At 49.3% G+C, this 20,607-nt stretch overlaps 3 protein-coding genes across 3 annotated transcripts; all 3 read right to left on the bottom strand.

The window, feature by feature from the left end:
• Positions 1–10,386: 10,386 nt before the first annotated feature.
• LOC131478352 (keratin-associated protein 5-5-like) lies at positions 10,387–11,113 on the bottom strand. Its single transcript, XM_058657221.1, has one exon. The coding sequence runs from the start codon at positions 11,111–11,113 to the stop codon at positions 10,427–10,429; it is 687 nt and encodes a 228-aa protein (XP_058513204.1). The 3' UTR covers positions 10,387–10,426.
• Positions 11,114–14,796: 3,683 nt separating this feature from the next.
• Positions 14,797–15,411, bottom strand: LOC131478353 (keratin-associated protein 5-10-like). Its single transcript, XM_058657223.1, has one exon. It carries the CDS (start codon positions 15,409–15,411, stop codon positions 14,797–14,799), a length of 615 nt encoding a protein of 204 aa, XP_058513206.1.
• Positions 15,412–19,114: 3,703 nt separating this feature from the next.
• Positions 19,115–19,675, bottom strand: LOC131478355 (keratin-associated protein 5-5-like). Its single transcript, XM_058657225.1, has one exon. The coding sequence runs from the start codon at positions 19,673–19,675 to the stop codon at positions 19,115–19,117; it is 561 nt and encodes a 186-aa protein (XP_058513208.1).
• Positions 19,676–20,607: the final 932 nt, after the last annotated feature.

Below are 20,607 nucleotides of genomic sequence, written 5' to 3'. Positions count from 1 at the left end.
ACATTCACCAGCTCATACAAGGCCAAATGGAAGGCAAGAGTATGCCGGGCACTGGCCTAAAACCCAATGGCATATATGTGAACTGGGTCTGGGAGTGGATCAAGTGGAGGAACTTGGGAAACTCCCTTGACAAGTCATAGCTCCTGCTGGTGAACACGTGGTCCGGATCTGGGGGTCAGACAAGTGGAGCATAGTAGCTCCAAAATGTGTAAATTGGTAATGGAACGTAATGTACTGGGCAGGACTGAGCAAACCTTTGTCTACAAGCAAAACTAGAAACCAGCATGGAGCACAGGTCATACCGGGCTAGGCTCTTGCACCTACTGGTCCTCAGAGCAACCACGGGCAGGTGTGTGACTTACGGCTAGGAACAGGCCCAATTAGGGAGGTAAGGGGACACCCTAACTGGGTTGAGGTTCCCACCAAGGGGCGCATGTGCTGGAATGGGGGCTGCGTTCTATCTAGGAAACAGTTGTAGTTACCCGAGGCACTAGTGTGGGCTGGGATTGGATGCACCAGGCCAGTTCAGACCCCAACACCATCTGGTGTCCTGGAGAACCAGGGTAGATGTGGGACTGACTAGGCTGGGTCTCAATCCCCTACTCATATTCCTCTCCAGATTTTCTTCTCTGCCCTTTAACTTTGATTTTTTTTCTTGAGGCTCATAAAAAGCAATCTTAGAAGTTACAAAAATTTACGATTGTCCAACACCAACAACTTACCATATTTAGTCCCCCTTCATGATTTCGTATTTGTGTATTGCTGCTTGTAGTGATATTTCAGTACAGTTTTGGCCGTGAACTTTGACTAGTGCAGTAACAATGATGTGAATAGACAGCATTGTTTTATTGATAACCTCCTAGATAAAGCAATCGGTTTTCAAACACTCAGAAAATGGTGTTAATTCTTGCTTTTCTGAAAAATACCGAATACCAAATTAAAGCCATTTTCCTCTTTAAAAGAAAAAAAGAACAAACTCTTAGTATATTCGGTAGACCCAAAACCCCTTCCTTTAAAAAAAAATCCCTGAAGGGCCAGTATTGTGGCATAACATTTTAGACCAAACTTGCAGTGGAGGCATCCTATACTGGAGCACCACTTTGAGTCCTGGCTCCTCTGCTTCTCATTTGATTTCCTGCTAATGAGCCTGGGAGAACAGTGGAAATGACCCAAGTACGTGGGTCCCTGCCGACCACATTAGAACCGGATGGAGTTTGAAGATGTTGGCCTCGCCCAGCGTTTAGGGAGTACACCTCCAGGTAAAAGACCTCTCTGTCTCTGTTGCTTTGCCTTCTTAAAAAAATTTTTTTGAAGACATTAATGCCTTGATCGGCTTTGATGTGACTTCCACAGAAGGAATTAGTGTTTGGGCATGCAGTATAGAAATATAGGGAAAGTCAGTGAGGAGCAGGTCTGTAGAGTGCTGGGTTCCAGTAGCGTCTTGATAAAACAGAGGATGGAGGCTGGGAGTGAAATGATGATGAATTCGATGAAGAAAGTGAGGAGGGGAAAGCAGCAGTTTCACAACTCAGGGTAAGTGTTGTTAAACTGTATGCTTGCAGAACTCTATGTGGGTTTTGTTCATATTAGCCAACTAAATATAAAGAATACAAGAGTCAGGATGTGGACTTTGTGGCAAAGCTGCTTAAGCTGCTGCTTATAACACCCATGTGCCCTATCAGAGTCCCATTTAAGTCCCAGCTCTCTGCTTCAGACCCAGCTTCCTGCTAATGTGTCCTGGGAGGCAATACCTTAGGCTGCAAGTGCTTGGGTGCCTGCCACCTCTTTGGGAGACCTGGCTGGAATTCCTGGACTCATGGTTTTGGTCTGGCTCAGCCCTGGTTCTTTCAGGCATTTGGGGAGTGAATCAGCAGATAGATTCCCCCCCCCCCCTTTTTTTTTTCTTCCTCCCAAACTCACTCATTCTCATGGCCATTTTTATTCTGCCTTACAGATAAACTTATTTTTAGAGATTTATTTACTTGAAAGGAGATTACAGAGAGAGAAGGAGACACAAAGATGTGCTGGCTCACCCCCAAATGGCTGCAGCAGTCAAGGCTGGATGTAGGTCAGGCTGGGTTAGGTCTTGTTACCCAGTGAGCCATGTGAGAGCTGGGTTGTAGCATCTAACAGAAAGAGCCAGAATGGGTGTGGGCCAATTGGGCAAGGCTACTGTACCTGCTGCGGGAGGAGGTTGGCCAAGTCAGGATAAGCCAAGAACCCATCGCTGTGCATGAAATCTGCAACTGGGAGGAGACTTGAAAGAGGAGCTTGGAGAACTCCTTTGTCAGGACACAGTCCCTGCAGGTGAGCACAAGAACTGAAGCTGGGAGCAGCCCAGTCTAGGCCAAGTTATAGTAACTGGTGGCATACGGCATATGTGTGGGTCAGGTCTGGGGGCTGGGCCTGTTCATAGCACCCGCTGGCAGACGTGAGAACCACAGTGGGGTAACGCCAGCTTCACACACTGCAAGGTCTGTGTGGTCCTAAGAGTTGAAAGTCAGTAGCCCCAGTTCTTCATTAGTGCCCTGCTGGGCGCCATCTTGTATAGCTGGGCAGTGAGTGTGGATTTCAAATGACGACCCAGAGTGGGCTTGTTTCTAGCTAATTGCACTGAGCTGAGCCCACAGAGAAAACAGCAGCAGCTTTGCGTTGTGCAGCGTCTGTGTGGTCCCTGGAGCTGACAACCAGCAATCCTGGATCTTTGTCAGTGCCCCATATGGGTTCCATCTTGCACAGAGAGGCAAGGTCTCAGAGCATTGGTAAATCACCATGAAAAAAACAAACAAAAAGCTGGAAGCAGAGCTGGGTCAATCTCAAACAAAAGTATCAAGAATTATAAATAATGATTAAAAGGCCCCACATAAGAGTTATGGGAGTTCCAGAAGGCACAGAAAGAGAAGTTGAGATTAAAGGTGTATTCAATAAAATAATAAATGAAAACTTCCCTAATCTGGAGAAAGAATTGGAAAACAAAATGCAGGAGGGCCACAGGACTCACAACAGAGTTGATCAAAAGTCAATTTCACCATGACACATGATAATCAAGATTGATGTTCAATCTTTAGTTGAACAAAAGGGAAAAAAATCCTTAAATGTGCAAGTGCAAAAAGTCATTTGATATATAGAGGAACCCCAGTCAAACTCACAGCTGACCTCTCGGAGGAATCTTGACAGGCCAGAAGACAATGGAGTGACATGTTCCAGATTCTAAAAGAGAAAAAAATTTCAGCTCAGAATAATGTATCCTGCAAAGCTCTCCTTTGTTTTTGAAAATGAAATAAAATTCTTCCACAATGAAGAAAAACTCCAAGAATTTGTCTCTTCTAAACCTGCCATACAAATGATACTTAGATATTCTCATGGAAAAAAAAAAGGAATGGCAACTACCAAAACCAAACTCAAGTGTGGAGAACATTCCACTAAAAGGTTAACAGAAGACTCAATGAAAGATCAACCCATTGCTAAAATAACAGGACCAAACTGCCACCTATCCGTAATAACTCTGAATGTAAATGGTTTAAACTCAGCAGTCAAATGCCATGGATTATAGAACTAAATCAAAAAAAAACAAAACCCAACTATCTGTTGCTTACAGGAGACACATCTCGCCAATAAAGATCAGAAGAAATTGAAAGTGAAAGTTGGAAAAAGATATTCCAAGTGAATGGAAGAAATAAACCAAATAGAGACCAAAAGATCAATGAATCAAAGAGCTGGTTCTTTGAGAAAATCAACAAAATAAACTCCCCACTAGCCCAACTAATCAAAAACAGGAGGAAGAAAATACACATCAATAGTATCAGATACCAGAAAGGAAATATAATAACAGATACCTCATACATACAGAAAATTATTAGGAACTATTATAAGGAACCACATGCAAACAAATCAGAAGACCTAGAAAAATGGATAGATATTTGGACACATACAATCCACCAAAATTGAATCAAATCAGCTAACAATCTAAATAGACCTGTAACATGGACTCAGATTGATAGTTAACAGCAGATCAGGTAGATCATTGACTCAAACCAGGTGGGATTCATCCCAGGCATGCAGGGATGGTTCAGCATCCTCAAATCAATAAATGTGATACATCACACCAACAAATTGAAAAATAAAAATCATATAATCATCTGAACAAATGCAAAAAAAAAGGCATTTGATGAAAACCACTTCATGCTAAAAACCCTAAGCAAGATAGAAGGAGCAACACGAATAGCCAAAGCTATCTTGAAGAATAAAAACCAAGCTAGTAGAATCACAATTCCAGACCTCAAGACATACTACAGAACAGCAGTTATCAAAACAGTCTGGGTCTGATACAGAAACAGAAAAAAAATATCAGTAGAACAGAATAGAAACACCAGAAGGGAGCCCATACATGTATAGCCAACTCTTTGACAAGAAAACTGAAAACAATCCAGGGAAAAAGCCTAGTATATTCAACAACTGCTGTTGGGACAACTGGATAGCAGCTTGCAGAATTAAGAAGCAAGATTTGCACCTGTCACATAATACAAAACTCAGCTTTAAATGGATCAAGGAGCTCAAGCTACACCCAGGAACCATCAAACTATTAAAGGAAAACATAAGAAGCACTCTCCAAGATATAGGAATGGGAAAGACTTCTTAGAAAAGACACCAAAAGCACAGGCAGTCAAAGCCAAAATGAACAAATGGGACTACATCAAAATAAAAAGCTTCCGTATGGCAAAGGAAACAATTAACAAAGTGAAGAAGCAACCAACAGAATGGCAGAAAAATTTTGTACACTACACAAGTGATAGGGGACTGATATCCAGGATTTATAAAGGGCTTCAGAAATCCAGGGACAGTTTTAAAAAAGAACTGTAAAAAATGGGCAAAAGAAATAAACATTTTTCAAAAGAACAGATTCAAATGGGTAGCAGATAAATGAAAAGATGCTTAGGCTCTCTAGCCATCAAAGAGATACAAATGAAAACCACGTTGAAGTACCACCTAGCTCTAGTGAGACAGGCCTACATCCAAAACTCTAACAACACCTGCTGGCATGGATGTGGGGAGAAAGGCACCCTCCTTCACTGCTGGTGAGGGTGTAGGCTAGTTCAATCACTATGGAAGCAAGTATAGAGAGTGCTTAGAGAATTGCAAATAAACCTGCCATATGACCCAGCTATCCTGCTCCTAGGAATAAACCCAAAAGAAATGAAAACTGCATATTAGAAGGGGAAATGTAATCCTATATTTACAGCAGCACAATCTACAATAGCAAAGACACAGAAACTATCCAGATGCATCCAAAGAGGAGTGGTTAAAGAAACTGTGGTACATCTACTCCATGGAATACTACTCAGCTAATAAGAAAAATTCAATTATACCATTTCCAAGTAGATGGTTCCAACTAAAGACTATTATGCCCAGTGAAATGAGTCAAACATGAAAGAACAAATACCATATGTTCTCTAATATATAGAAACCATCATGCAAAGTATAACTTCATCATTTGTTGAGAAGACATGCCTTTGCCTTGAAGGTGCTGGCCCTTTGTAAAGAGAGAGCAGAAAAAGAGGAGGAATAGAAAACCTTTGTGAAGAGATAAGGGAGCGAGGCAGACCTGGGTCTTGTGCGTGTGATAGTTGTGAGTCCCCCAGCCTGGGACAGGAAAGGCAGGAAGAATCCCAGTGAGAAGCCCAGCTCTTGCCATGTGTGAACAACACCTGCCAGGACAGGGTCTGAGTGCAGGCCTGCAGGTGGAGGGACAAGACCCTACCCCAACATGGCTCCTCCCACTGCCTGCCTTCCTCAGAGGTCACCTGCTGACCTCAATGCCATCTCAGCACTAAAGCCCTCCACGGAGTGTTCAGAATCAACCAAGACTGGACACAGGCCTGGGTGTTCTTGACCACTGTGAGCAACATGCAGTGATGCTTGCTTGCTTACGGGGTAGCAGTGGGGTGGGAATGTCTTCTCCTCACAGCTACTGCCCCCTCCCCAGGGACGTACCTGCACCTCTGGCCCCATGGTTCCATCGGAATATCCAGTGTTCCCTTTGCCATCCTCTGGGGCCTCGCCCAAGCCTGACTCCTAGGAAAGGGGTGATTAGAAAATGACTGTGGGTCATTAACACCATGAGAAGAGCACCATGTCATTAACGGTGTCAACCACTGTCATTAGTGACTTCACACACAGGTGGCCAAGATCTGCTCCCCTTTGAAGTACAGCTGGAGCCTGTGGGCCTGGTTTCCCCCAAGTAGGGGTTGAGAGATACTCCCAAGGTGGCTGGGGACTCTACCCACGCCAACCAGTCTCAGTACCCCAAACAAAGCATAATGCTTTGCGTTGCAAATCTTACACCTGTCAGTCCCACATGAGCAAGGTTTGTTGCCTTTCTCCAGCCCTGGTGTGCCCCACTTTCAAGTCTTTCTCTGAGATTTTCACCTGAATGGCTCCCTGGGTGTCCTGGTGGCAGGGAGGATGTTGTCCACATGTACCCCTCCACCAGTGTCGTATCAGTTAAGCTCTGATTGACAGCTCTGCTCCCCAGCAGGGCTCCTCCTCCTACACAGACCTCCCAGGCTGAAGCAGAGAGAGCGGCATTCATGCAGTGTGACACAACAGGCAAAGACTCTGCCTGTGGCTCCAGTGCCCGGTTAAGTCCTACCTGCTTCATTACCCATCCACCACCCTGCCAACGGCTGGGGAAAGCAGCAGAGGATGGCTCAAGCTACCAAACCCCCTGATTTACATAGGAGAGCTGGATGGACCCCCTGCTTCCAATCTTCAGCCTGGCACAGCTCTGGCTGCTGCAATGATTATGATGGGATCCAGCCTTTCCAAAAAACATTAATAAATAGAGTTTTTAGATGAAACAGTCACAGGGTGAAATCAACTGAGATCAACCACCCCCATTCCCCTTGAGTCTTGTTCTGTTTACAAACTCTGCATATTCATTTTTCTTTGAAAAGCCTCCAATCTGCTGCCTCATTCCATGTAACCTTAGGACCAGGGAGCCTGTCCCTGAGCCATCCCAAGCTGACCCAAAACCAATTGAACAAATCAATATGGCAGAATAGGGTAAGGACACATTTAAACATAGAACTGTTAGCCAGGGTAAAGCAGAGAAGGCACATTCCAGGAAATAGGAGAGGACAGACTGATAGCAGAGGGGAACCTGGAAGCTGGCAAACATGGGAAAGTATCAGAGACAACGAGGTGGTGTTGCAGTGACCAGATGCCCCGGTGGAGGCCGGCGAGCTGTAATTCAAGCTTCACCAGTGACTAGAACTTCACGAGCAGCCAGGTGGGAAGAGGAGTTCACTGGGAGCTGAGGAGGGAAACCACAAGGCAAAGAACTTCCAGTCCTGCTGATTGGATTGACTTGACCAAAAGGAGAGACAGAGCAGCAGATTCCAGACGAGCCGTGTGGGAAAAGGTTGGATTTCACAGCCCAGATCCCTACCAGAGCCGCAATGAATGCCATTTTGTGTAGGAAGGCAAAGGCTATAGGACAGGACTATATACGTACTAAGCTGGGAGTGAACTCATTTCGGGCTCAGTGAATTGTATTTATTTGTTTATTTATTTGACCAGATTACCAAGACAGAGGGAGAAACAGAGAGCTAATCTTCCATCTGCTGGGCATACAGAACTATACATACCATAAAATGATGATAATAAACAGAAGTACAATTTTTTAAAAAGTTGGCAAAAAGAAGTACACTGGTAGTGGGAGGATTGGCTTCTAAAATTGGTGGCAAAGTATGGTAAGGACAAGTATAAACAGAGGCAGAAACATTAGCCAAGATGAAGCAGAAAGGCCAATCCCAGGAGTAGGAGAGAACAGGCCAACAAAAAGGGAAACCTGGTGACCCATGGACACAAGGAAGGAGCAGAGACAGTAGAACTATGTTGTAGTGACCACATATGCCAGCAATGCTCATCAATAGATGATCGCAGCTCCCCCAGTGCCCAAGTGCAAAACAGATGTCAGCAGAGCTCACAGGTAAACCAAGGAAGTGACAATCCTGCTGACTTGCCGAATTTGACCACGTGCAGAAGCAGAGTGGCAGAGCCCAAGCAGGCAGGTGAAGGAACAGGGTAGATATCATGGCTTAGACTCCCAGCAGTACCACACCGGGCACCATTTTGTATACTGAGGCAAAATCTGAGAAACTGTAGCGTAACAGGACCTGTGCATGTCCTAAGCCAGGAGCAAGCTCATTTCCAGCATAAAGCATTGTACTGGTCTCATAAGGAAAACAGTTTCAAACTAGCATCCTACAAGTCCCACTCAAGATAGTCTGGGTGGCCCCCAGACTTAACCAGCAGACGGTTCAGAACAACTTGACACTAGCACACATCAGGCAACAACGTGTACTGTGGAAAAGACGCTGGGAGCTGCACAGGTGCTAACTCAGGACAATTCATTTCCAGCTCAACGCATTGCTCTGGTCTAACAAGCAAAACACTGCTAATTTGAATCCTATGAGTTCTACCAAAAATAAGCCCTGTTCAGTTCCAGACCCCTAGAAGTAATTCCTTCAATGCAAATATACACTCAGTCATTGCCATTCCAATATGGCCTCAGACCTTCTCCCTAAGGAAATCTGTGGCCAACAGTCTAGGAGGCAGGCTGGCATGTCCGTGCATGCACATCCCAGCCATCTCCCTGTGTCTTAACAAAACACTTACGCTCGAATGCTGGCTTATTCCTAGAGTTAGCACATTTGGAATTCATGAAGCCCAGAATACCCACCAGCTATGGGCTCTTTTTCTCCCAGCACTGCAACACTTGCCTGGGCACAAGGCAACCAGAATAGTTGCCTACAGCTAGGAAATGTTCATAGTATTAAGCTGCTTTGAGGAAGGAACCTTGAAATGATGTGTTAGTGTTTATGTTTTCGGTTTGAGCTCTGGGCGCATTGCTTGCCTGGGCATCTCAAAATACCAACGATTTTTACCAAATGTGGTATCTTTCTTCAGTAAAGGCGATAATGAATTCGGCTTATTGGCTTACCATGTCAACTATTGTCAAGATGTGAAGTGATGCTGAATTTTAAGTTAGGTTGATGTAGCAATATTAGAAATATACGTGTGCTCAAGATAATAGAAAAGTTACAGAGCTTGTCAGTTTATTGTGCTGTTGTTATCGGTCATGATTTTCATTCTGGTTAAGAAAAAATGCCTCAAGACATATAAGGAACACAGATTGTATAAACTCCTTAAAGTTCTAGCTTTTTCTTTTTTTTTCGTAAAATATTTATTTGTTTCATTTAAAAAGCAGATTTGAAAAAGAGAAGCTGATGCAAAGGAAAGATGCCCCATCTGCTTACTGACTCCAAGTGGTCCCAAGGGCCTCAACTGAAGCCAGAACCTTCCTCCTGCTCTCCCACACAGACTCTGCCTCCCAAGGCTTTGGGCGATGCTCCACTGATTTCCCAGGCTGCAAACAGGCAGATAGACAGCTGCAATGCGACAATGACGGCTACCAAGGGCCATACGTATGCAGGACGTGAAGGCGTTTCTATTTATGATTTAAGTGTTGTGGGTCCTATGCATGACAATACTGCTGCTTCTGTATTTGCAGGTATTCTAAGCACAGAAAAGTAATTTTGTGTTATTTGTATCATTTTCAGAATTTGGAATACTTTTGTGCAGGGATGAAAGTGTTTCCCACTGTCACTTGTATATACTATCAAACAACTTTTCTGAGGATGCTTCGATTCTGCTTGTCGATGTGAGTGTTAAAATGAGTTCAACTAGAAACTATGTCTGTCTTAGCAGCCTGGAGTTGGGAACACTGGCATATTGGAAATCACGGCCAGAATGCCCAGCCTTGGGGCTCTTGGGATGGCAGTAAGTGAAAGAAACTATCACGGGACCACGTCATCAGGGAACCATGCAAAGAGTCACACCCAAGTGCCTCCAGCTGGGAGTGAGCAGGAAGCTGCCTTCAGAAAGGAAGCAGGCACAGTCCTAGGTGGACATCAGAGTCGCAGCATGTTTGCAAGAGTAGGTTGTGCTATACCACCTGGCACACAGCGGAAAGTCATCGGCTAAGGGCTCAGGGTGTAGGTCTGTACCCACCCACACCCGAATGTTACAAGGAATCACAGAAATATACATATTTGATTTGTAATATTTATTTATTTGTTTGCTTATTTTTATTTGACAGGGTAAAAAAGAAGCAAGAAAACCAGAGAATCTTGCAATTTTTGAGTCAATAACTAGACATTTGCAATACACAAGGCCATGATCAACGAAAGCCAGGAGGCAGTAACTTTGTCTGACTTGCCCTCATGATGATGTGTGAAGGTTTCCAAGCACGTGAGGCATCCTCTGGTGCTTTCAAAGTAGCTCTGCTAGTAAGAACAAAGGTTTGGACAGAGTGGACTCTGAGTGGGTGGTGGTAACGCCCCTGAAGACTGTGACTGGAGCCTCAGATCTTGCACTGGCAGCAGATGGGCTCACAGCAGCCACACTGTGAGCAACAGGGCTTGCAGCAAGACGACTGACAACAACAGGGCTTGCAGCAAGACGACTGACAGCAACAGGGCTTGCAGCAAGATGACTGACAACAACAGGGCTTGCAGCAAGACGACTGACAACAACTGGGCTTGCAGCAAGACGACTGACAACAACAGGGCTTGCAGCAAGACGACTGACAACAACTGGGCTTGCAGCAGGACGACTGACAACAACAGGGCTTGCAGCAAGACGACTGAAAACAACAGGGCTTGCAGCAGGACGACTGACAACAACAGGGCTTGCAGCAAGATGACTGGCAGGACCCACACGAGCCACAGCCGCCCTTGCTGCCTCCGCACGAGCCACAGCCGCCCTTGCTGCCCCCACACGAGCCACAGCCGCCCTTGCTGCCCCCACAAGAGCCACAGCCGCCCTTGCTGCCCCCACACGAGCCACAGCCGCCCTTGCTGCCCCCACACGAGCCACAGCCGCCCTTGCTACCCCCACACGAGCTGGAACAGGAGCAGACGGGCACGCAGCAGCACACGGGCTTGCAGCAGCACACGGGCACACAGCAGCTCGAGCCACAGCCCCCACAGCTGGAACTGCAGCCCCCACAGCTGGAGCCACAGCCCCCACTGCACCCACAGCAACCCATGCTTCTTGAGCTGGAGGTGGTGGTTGAGGTCGAGGTCAGAAGAGCAGGTGAAGAGGGAAGTGTAGGTGTGGACACTCCTAGGCCAGGACCCTTTATATACCTGCCCGGCTCAATGGTGTGCTGGGCACGTGCCACTTCCCTGTTGACCATTTCCTCAAGCTCATGTGTTCATTACCCGTCCTCTGTCCACTGACACTTGTTGCCTTACTCAATCTGACCTCTTCCTTGTCCTCGTTGGACTGCACACTGTGTCCCTACGAGTTCCTGCTTTCCCCAGCAGTCCCCTGCTTCCGGTGCTGCACACACTAGAGCTGGGACAGCAGCAGGGCCCTGGGGCCTCTCCCCCGCACCTGTCCCATCATGGGGACTTTCTCTTCTCGGTGCATTCTGTTGCTCTCTGTGCTGTAGCTTGCATTTGCATGTGGCTCCTGCCTCTGACAAGGGACCTCACACAAACCTTGCACTCTAGAGGAGATGAGTTTTTAGGGAAAGGATTCTGGTCCACCTGCTCCCACTTGGCAATCAGCATCTGGGCCTGGCGTGCACTCTCAGGCAATCACAGGGGACTTTGGCACACACACACGACTACTGCTGCTGCTGCACAATTACACAAGAACCAGACTGCTCTAAGACGGCACGAGCAAGGGTATCGGGGCCCACCCCGCCAAGTCACCACACCACAGCAGAGGGCTCACCTCAGGGCTCCTGTGACAGCTGACTCTTCTCTGCACCTGGGATGGATATGGGGCCAGAGGATAGGCTGCATTCAAGGACGCTCCCCGGAACCCACAAACGATAGGTCTGTGCCCTCTGACCTGGCAAAGTGTGCTTTCCATAGGTGAGCATGGACGCTGAAGGCCAGCTGCAGGACGACAATGTGGGAGGAAGGCTAGATGCATTGACCAGAAGAACAGCAATTGCCACAAGCCTTGCTCACCTGAGCACGGATGGATAGCAGGCAGGAAGGAGAAATGAGGGGCCCTCCCCCTTGATCCTGGCTGCTTACTCTACCCAGGGCTTGGGCCTCAGGAGCTGAGGGGACATTGTGTGTGCTGCTGGCTTCCGTTCTGTGCATATCAAATGCAGGTGGCATTGAGGGCTGGACTGAGGGCTGTCAGAGAGCTGGTACTGAACATAATCTTCTACTTCCATTCATGCAGAGAATGAAAGAAAAAGAAAACAGGGAAGGAAGGAAGGAAGGAAGGAAGGAAGGAAGGAAGGAAGGAAGGAAGGAAGAAACGAATGATACTCATGAATTTTAGCAATATCCAAAGTTCCGGAGAAAACCTCATATGGACAGCAAACATGGCCCCACTGTAAAATCATCCTTTATGTCCAATCTCACATTACATCAACTTCTCAAGATTCACCCAACCTCTACAAAGCAAATCCCCTTATCCATTAGAACAAAAAAAGAAAGAAAGGGAGCAAGAAAGAAAGAGAGAAAGAAAAAGAGAAAGAAAGCAAGAAAGCAAGAAAGAAAGAAAGAAAGACAGAAAAAGAAAGAAAGACAGGAAGGAAGGAAGGAAGGAAGGAAGGAAGGAAGGAAGGAAGGAAGGAAGGAAGGAAGGAAACTCCCCTGGGAACATGGAAGTCTGTATGAAACCAATAGAATGTAAAAGCATGGCTGAGTCCCATGCCCGTCACCCGAGCCCCAGGCCTTCTGGTCTGTTTCATTTAGCACAAGCTGTCCTTGCCTGCCTTCAGCCAAAGGGATGCCCTGACTCAAGACTGTGATTCCCAGGACTCAGTCGCTTCTCCATTTGAGAAGAACCTGAAGGGCCAGTGTTGCCTACAAAGAAACTCGCCATCTACATTCAAGGAAGCCTTCCCCTAGCAGGGACTGGACTTTCCCAGACCATTATACATTCCCTCAATAGCCTGGAGCCCCTGAACAACCATAAATCTGGCACCTCAGCCCCTCTCAGCCCTAATTGTGCGTCCCTAAGAACCTTCACCCCTAACTCCTGGGGGAGCCCAGGAATTAGGCAACAGCTGCCTGGCTGCTTGCTCTGCCATTGGCAATACAAGCTGACTTTGTCCTGGCAGCCCTCATGCCAGGGATGCGCTTTCTGTGTGTCAGGGAAGCTGACACAGGTGGGTGGGTCTACAACAATGCCTCCAACATACTCAGGCTGGGGTTTGCCACAGTTGCTGACTACTGAGGAATGACCGTCCTGAAAGGACTTCTCCACTTCTCGCCCACAAGTATACACATAGGCCCTGGGGACTGTCCAGCTGCTCCCTGAGTGCCTGTCTCACACACAGTGTCAACAGGCTCACTGCCCACCAGGCATCACTGGCCTACGTTTTCCTCTACTTCTTTTTTTTCTTAAAAGATTTCCTTCTTTTCACTTGAAAGCAGAGTTACAGAGAGAAGCAGATGCAAAGGAAAGATGCCCCATCTGCTCACTGACTCCAAGTGGTCCCAGTGGCCTCAACTGGAGCCAGGACCTTCCTCCTGCTCTCCCACACAGACTCTGCCTCCCAAGGCTTTGGGCGATCCTCCACCGATTTCCCAGGCTGCAAACAGGCAGATGGACAGCTGCAATGTGCGAATGCCTGGCTTGGCAGGAAGGGAAGGGGTTTCTGTGTATCATCTGAAGTGTTGTGGGTCCTATGCATGGAAACACTGCTTTTGTTTCTGTACTCACATGTATTCTCAGCTCAGGAAAAAATGCTCCTGTGGTTCCTTCAGTTTTCCGAATTTGGAAGACTTCTACGCATGAGTGCAAGTGATTGCCATCCTTGAAACATACGATTTGCTGAAAGTGTCAAACAGCCTCCCTCAGCACGCTTAGATTCTCTTTGTCAATGTGAGTGTTCACATGAGTTCAAACAGAGCAAGTGTATATCATAGCAAGCAAGGAGTTGGGGACATGAGCAGCTTGGCAATCATGGCCAGAATGCCCAGCTGCGGGTTTCCTGGGCTTCCAGGAGTGAATGGAGCCCCCAGAGGACCACAGAGCAGGCAGCTGTTCACACAGCCAATCCCAGCTGCCTCCAGCTGGCAGTGAGCAGAGAACTGCCTTCATGAAGGAAGCAGGCACAGTCCTAGGAGGAGCATCAGAGTGCCAACCATGGTTGGAAGAGTAGGTTGTGCTGACTCAGCTGCCATGCCGTGGGGCGTCATGGGCTGAGAGTGATCAGGGTCGAAGTCTGTGCCCACCCACGCCACAATGTTGGAAGGAAGCACACAAGTTTACATATTTCATTTGTAATCTTTATTTCTTGATTGGAAAGGGTAACCAAGAGAGGGAGAAAAAGAGAGACTCTTCCATCTGCTGGGTCACTATCCACATGCCTGCAATGCCCAGGGCTGCATCCGAACAAAGCCAGAAGAAAGAAACTGTGTCTGAGTTGCCACATGCTGGCGTGTGAGGGTGCCCAAGCACTTTGGGGCATCCTCTGCTGCTTTCACAGGCCATTATCAAGGAGCTGCCTAACCAGTAGAGCAACCGGGACTAGAAGACATGTCCATAGAGGGAGGCTAGGAGCACTCCAGGTGACAGCCTCACTGCCTACGCCACAGCCTGGGCCTGGATGTCTCAGTCCTGGATGTCACTGCATGCCCACAGGTCATCCCGTACGCAAGGGTGGCTCAGCTGGTCTAAGGACAAATCATGGACACAGTGGACTCTGAGTGGGTGGTGGTAACGCCCCTGAAGACTGTGACTGGAGCCTCAGATCTTGCACTGGCAGCAGATGGGCTCACAGCAGCCACACTGAGAGCAACAGGGCTTGCAGCAAGACGACTGACAACAGGGCTTGCAGCAAGACAACTGACAACAACTGGGCTTGCAGCAAGACGACTGACAACAACAGGGCTTGCAGCAAGACGACTGACAGCAACAGGGCTTGCAGCAAGACGACTGACAGCAACAGGGCTGGCAGCAAGACGACTGACAGCAACAGGGCTGGCAGCAAGATGACTGGCAGCACCCACACGAGCCACAGCCCTTGCTGCCCCCACAAGAGCCACAGCCGCCCTTGCTGCCCCCACACGAGCCACAGCCGCCCTTGCTGCCTCCACAAGAGCCACAGCCACCCTTGCTGCCCCCACACGAGCCACAGCCGCCCTTGCTACCCCCACACGAGCCACAGCCACCCTTGCTGCCCCCACACGAGCTGGAACAGGAACAGACGGGCACGCAGCAGCACACGGGCTTACAGCAGCACACGGGCACACAGCAGCTCGAGCCACAGCCCCCACAGTAGCTGGAGCCACAGCCCCCACAGCTGGAACTGCAGCCCCCACAGCTGGAGCCACAGCCCCCACTGCACCCACAGCAACCCATGCTTCTTGAGCTGGAGGTGGTGGTTGAGGTCGAGGTCAGAAGAGCAGGTGAAGAGGGAAGTGTAGGTGTGGACACTCCTAGGCCAGGACCCTTTATATACCTGCCCGGCTCAATGGTGTGCTGGGCACGTGCCACTTCCCTGTTGACCATTTCCTCAAGCTCATGTGTTCATTACCCGTCCTCTGTCCACTGACACTTGTTGCCTTACTCAATCTGACCTCTTCCTTGTCCTCGTTGGACTGCACACTGTGTCCCTACGAGTTCCTGCTTTCCCCAGCAGTCCCCTGCTTCCGGTGCTGCACACACTAGAGCTGGGACAGCAGCAGGGCCCTGGGGCCTCTCCCCCGCACCTGTCCCATCATGGGGACTTTCTCTTCTCGGTGCATTCTGTTGCTCTCTGTGCTGTAGCTTGCATTTGCATGTGGCTCCTGCCTCTGACAAGGGACCTCACACAAACCTTGCACTCTAGAGGAGATGAGTTTTTAGGGAAAGGATTCTGGTCCACCTGCTCCCACTTGGCAATCAGCATCTGGGCCTGGCGTGCACTCTCAGGCAATCACAGGGGACTTTGGCACACACACACGACTACTGCTGCTGCTGCACAATTACACAAGAACCAGACTGCTCTAAGACGGCACGAGCAAGGGTATCGGGGCCCACCCCGCCAAGTCACCACACCACAGCAGAGGGCTCACCTCAGGGCTCCTGTGACAGCTGACTCTTCTCTGCACCTGGGATGGATATGGGGCCAGAGGATAGGCTGCATTCAAGGACGCTCCCCGGAACCCACAAACGATAGGTCTGTGCCCTCTGACCTGGCAAAGTGTGCTTTCCATAGGTGAGCATGGACGCTGAAGGCCAGCTGCAGGACGACAATGTGGGAGGAAGGCTAGATGCATTGACCAGAAGAACAGCAATTGCCACAAGCCTTGCTCACCTGAGCACGGATGGATAGCAGGCAGGAAGGAGAAATGAGGGGCCCTCCCCCTTGATCCTGGCTGCTTACTCTACCCAGGGCTTGGGCCTCAGGAGCTGAGGGGACATTGTGTGTGCTGCTGGCTTCCGTTCTGTGCATATCAAATGCAGGTGGCATTGAGGGCTGGACTGAGGGCTGTCAGAGAGCTGGTACTGAACATAATCTTCTACTTCCATTCATGCAGAGAATGAAAGAAAAAGAAAACAGGGAAGGAAGGAAGGAAGGAAGGAAGGAAGGAAGGAAGGAAGGAAGGAAGGAAGGAAGGAAGGAAGAAACGAATGATACTCATGAATTTTAGCAATATCCAAAGTTCCGGAGAAAACCTCATATGGACAGCAAACATGGCCCCACTGTAAAATCATCCTTTATGTCCAATCTCACATTACATCAACTTCTCAAGATTCACCCAACCTCTACAAAGCAAATCCCCTTATCCATTAGAACAAAAAAAGAAAGAAAGGGAGCAAGAAAGAAAGAGAGAAAGAAAAAGAGAAAGAAAGCAAGAAAGCAAGAAAGAAAGAAAGAAAGACAGAAAAAGAAAGAAAGACAGGAAGGAAGGAAGGAAGGAAGGAAGGAAGGAAGGAAGGAAGGAAGGAAGGAAGGAAGGAAGGAAGGAAACTCCCCTGGGAACATGGAAGTATGTATGAAACCAATAGAATGTAAAAGCATGGCTGAGTCCCATGCCCGTCACCCGAGCCCCAGGCCTTCTGGTCTGTTTCATTTAGCACAAGCTGTCCTTGCCTGCCTTCAGCCAAAGGGATGCCCTGACTCAAGACTGTGATTCCCAGGACTCAGTCGCTTCTCCATTTGAGAAGAACCTGAAGGGCCAGTGTTGCCTACAAAGAAACTCGCCATCTACATTCAAGGAAGCCTTCCCCTAGCAGGGACTGGTCTTTCCCAGACCATTATACATTCCCTCAATAGCCTGGAGCCCCTGAACAACCATGAATCTGGCACCTCAGCCCCTCTCAGCCCTAATTGTGCGTCCCTAAGAACCTTCACCCCTAACTCCTGGGGGAGCCCAGGAATTAGGCAACAGCTGCCTGGCTGCTTGCTCTGCCATTGGCAATACAAGCTGACTTTGCCCTGGCAGCCTCATGTCAGGGATGCGCTTTCTGTGTGTCAGGGAAGCTGACCAGGTGGGTGGGTCTACAACAATGCCTCCAACACACTCGGGCTGGGGTTTGCCACAGTTGCTGACTACTGAGGAACGACCGTCCTGAAAGCACTTCTCCACTTCTCGCCCACAAGTATACACATAGGCCCTTGGGGACTGTCCAGCTGCTCCCTGAGTGCCTGTCTCACACACAGTGTCAACAGGCTCACTGCCCACCAGGCATCACTGGCTTAAGTTTTCATCTACTTCTTCTTTTTTTTCTTAAAACATTTCCTTCTTTTCATTGAAAGCAGAGTTACAGAGAGAAGCAGACGCAAAGGAAAGATGCCCCATCTGCTCACTGACTCCAAGTGGTCCCAGTGGCCTCAACTGGAGCCAGGACCTTCCTCCTGCTCTCCCACACAGACTCTGCCTCCCAAGGCTTTGGGCGATCCTCCACCGATTTCCCAGGCTGCAAACAGGCAGATGGACAGCTGCAATGTGCGAATGCCTGGCTTGGCAGGAAGGGAAGGGGTTTCTGTGTATCATCTGAAGTGTTGTGGGTCCTATGCATGGAAACACTGCGGCTTTTGTACTCACATGTATTCTCAGCTCAGGAAAAAATGCTCCTGTGATTTCTTTGCTTTTCCGAATTTGGAAGACTTCTACGCATGAGTGCAAGTGATTGCCCTCCTTGAAGAATAGGATTTGCTGAAAGTGTCAAACAGCCTCCCTCAGCACGCTTAGATTCTCTTTGTCAATGTGAGTGTTCACATGAGTTCAAACAGAGCAAGTGTATATCATAGCAAGCAAGGAGTTGGGGACATGAGCAGCTTGGCAATCATGGCCAGAATGCCCAGCCTCAGGTTTCCTGGGCTTCCAGGAGTGAATGGAGCCCCCAGAGGACCACAGGAGCAGGCAGCTGTTCACACAGCCAATCCCAGCTGCCTCCAGCTGGCAGTGAGCAGAGAACTGCCTTCAGGAAGGAAGGCAGGCACAGTCCTAGGTGGAGCATCAGAGTGCCAACCATGCTTGGAAGAGTAGGTTGTGCTGTCTCAGCTGCCATGCCGTGGGGCGTCATGGGCTGAGAGTGATCAGGGTCGAAGCCTGTGCCCACCCACGCCACAATGTTGGAAGGAAGCACACAAGTTTACATATTTCATTTGTAATCTTTATTTCTTGATTGGAAAGGGTAACCAAGAGAGGGAGAAAAAGAGAGACTCTTCCATCTGCTGGGTCACTATCCACATGCCTGCAGTGCCCAGGGCTGCATCCGAACAAAGCCAGAGGAAAGGAACTGTGTCTGAGTTGCCACATGCTGGCGTGTGAGGGTGCCCAAGCACATTGGTGCATCCTCTGCTGCTTTCATAGGCCATTATCAAGGAGCTGCCTAACCAGTGGAGCAACCGGGACTAGAAGACATGTCCATAGAGGGAGGCTAGGAGGACTCCAGGTGACAGCCTCACTGCCTACACCACAGCCTGGGCCTGGATGTCTCAGTCCTGGATGTCACTGCATGCCCACAGGTCATCCCGTACGCAAGGGTGGCTCAGCTGGTCTAAGGACAAATCATGGACACTGTGGACTCTGAGTGGGTGGTGGTAACACCCCTGAAGACTGTGACTGGAGCCTCAGATCTTGCACTGGCAGCAGATGGGCTCACAGCAGCAGCACTGTGAGCAACAGGGCTTGCAGCAAGACGACTGACAGCAACAGGGTTTGCAGCAAGATGACTGACAGCAACAGGGCTTGCAGCAAGACGACTGACAACAACTGGGCTTGCAGCAAGACGACTGACAACAACAGGGCTGGCAGCAAGACGACTGACAACAACTGGGCTTGCAGCAGGACGACTGACAACAACTGGGCTTGCAGCAAGACGACTGACAACAACTGGGCTTGCAGCAAGACGACTGGCAGGACCCACACGAGCCACAGCCACACTTGCTGCCCCCACAAGCGCCACAGCCGCCCTTGCTGCCCCCACACGAGCCACAGCCACCCTTGCTGCCCCCACACGAGCTGGAACAGGAACAGACGGGCACGCAGCAGCACACGGGCTTACAGCAGCACACGGGCACACAGCAGCTCGAGCCACAGCCCCCACAGCAGCTGGAGCCACAGCCCCCACAGCTGGAACTGCAGCCCCCACAGCTGGAGCCACAGCCCCCACTGCACCCACAGCAACCCATGCTTCTTGAGCTGGAGGTGGTGGTTGAGGTCGAGGTCAGAAGAGCAGGTGAGGAGGGAAGTGTAGGTGTGGACACTCCTAGGCCAGGACCCTTTATATACCTGCCCGGCTCAATGGTGTGCTGGGCACATGCCACTTCCCTGTTGACCATTTCCTCAAGCTCATGTGTTCATCACCCGTCCTCTGTCCACTGACACTTGTTGCCTTACTCAATCTGACCTCTTCCTTGTCCTCGTTGGACTGCACACTGTGTCCCTACGAGTTCCTGCTTTCCCCAGCAGTCCCCTGCTTCCGGTGCTGCACACACTAGAGCTGGGACAGTAGCAGGGCCCTGGGCCCTTCCCCTGTACCTGTCCCATCATGGGGACTTTCTCTTCGCGGTGCATTCTGTTGCTCTCTGTGCTGTAGCTTGCATTTGCATGTGGCTCCTGCCTCTGACAAGGGACCTCACACAAACCTTGCACTCTAGAGGAGCTGTGTGGTTAGGGAAAGGATTCTGGTCCACCTGCTCCCACTTGGCAACCAGCATCTGGGCCTGGCGTGCACTCTCAGGCAATCACAGGGGACTTTGGCACACACACACGACTACTGCTGCTGCTGCACAATTACACAAGAACCAGACTGCTCTAAGACGGCACGAGCAAGGGTATCGGGGCCCACCCCGCCAAGTCACCACACTACAGCAGAGGGGTCACCTCAGTGCTCCTGTGACAGCTGACTCTTCTCTGCACCTGGGATGGATATGGGGCCAGAGGATGGGCTGCATTCAAGGACGCTCCCCGGATCCCACAAACGATAGGCCTGTGCCCTCTGACCTGGCAAAGTGTGCTTTCCATAGGTGAGCATGGATGCTGAAGGCCAGCTGCAGGACGACAATGTGGGAGGAAGGCTAGATGCATTGACCAGGAGAACAGCAATTGCCACAAGCCTTGC

This window comes from Ochotona princeps, chromosome 30, assembly GCF_030435755.1.
Source record: "Ochotona princeps isolate mOchPri1 chromosome 30, mOchPri1.hap1, whole genome shotgun sequence".
NCBI lineage: Eukaryota > Metazoa > Chordata > Mammalia > Lagomorpha > Ochotonidae > Ochotona > Ochotona princeps.
This window is presented reverse-complemented; position numbering and strand designations above follow the sequence as displayed.

Coding starts and splice junctions, on each gene's coding strand:
- LOC131478352 (XM_058657221.1), bottom strand. CDS start 11,113: ATGGGTTGCTGTGGGTGCAGTGGGGGCTGTGGCTCCAGCTGTGGGGGC.
- LOC131478353 (XM_058657223.1), bottom strand. CDS start 15,411: ATGGGTTGCTGTGGGTGCAGTGGGGGCTGTGGCTCCAGCTGTGGGGGC.
- LOC131478355 (XM_058657225.1), bottom strand. CDS start 19,675: ATGGGTTGCTGTGGGTGCAGTGGGGGCTGTGGCTCCAGCTGTGGGGGC.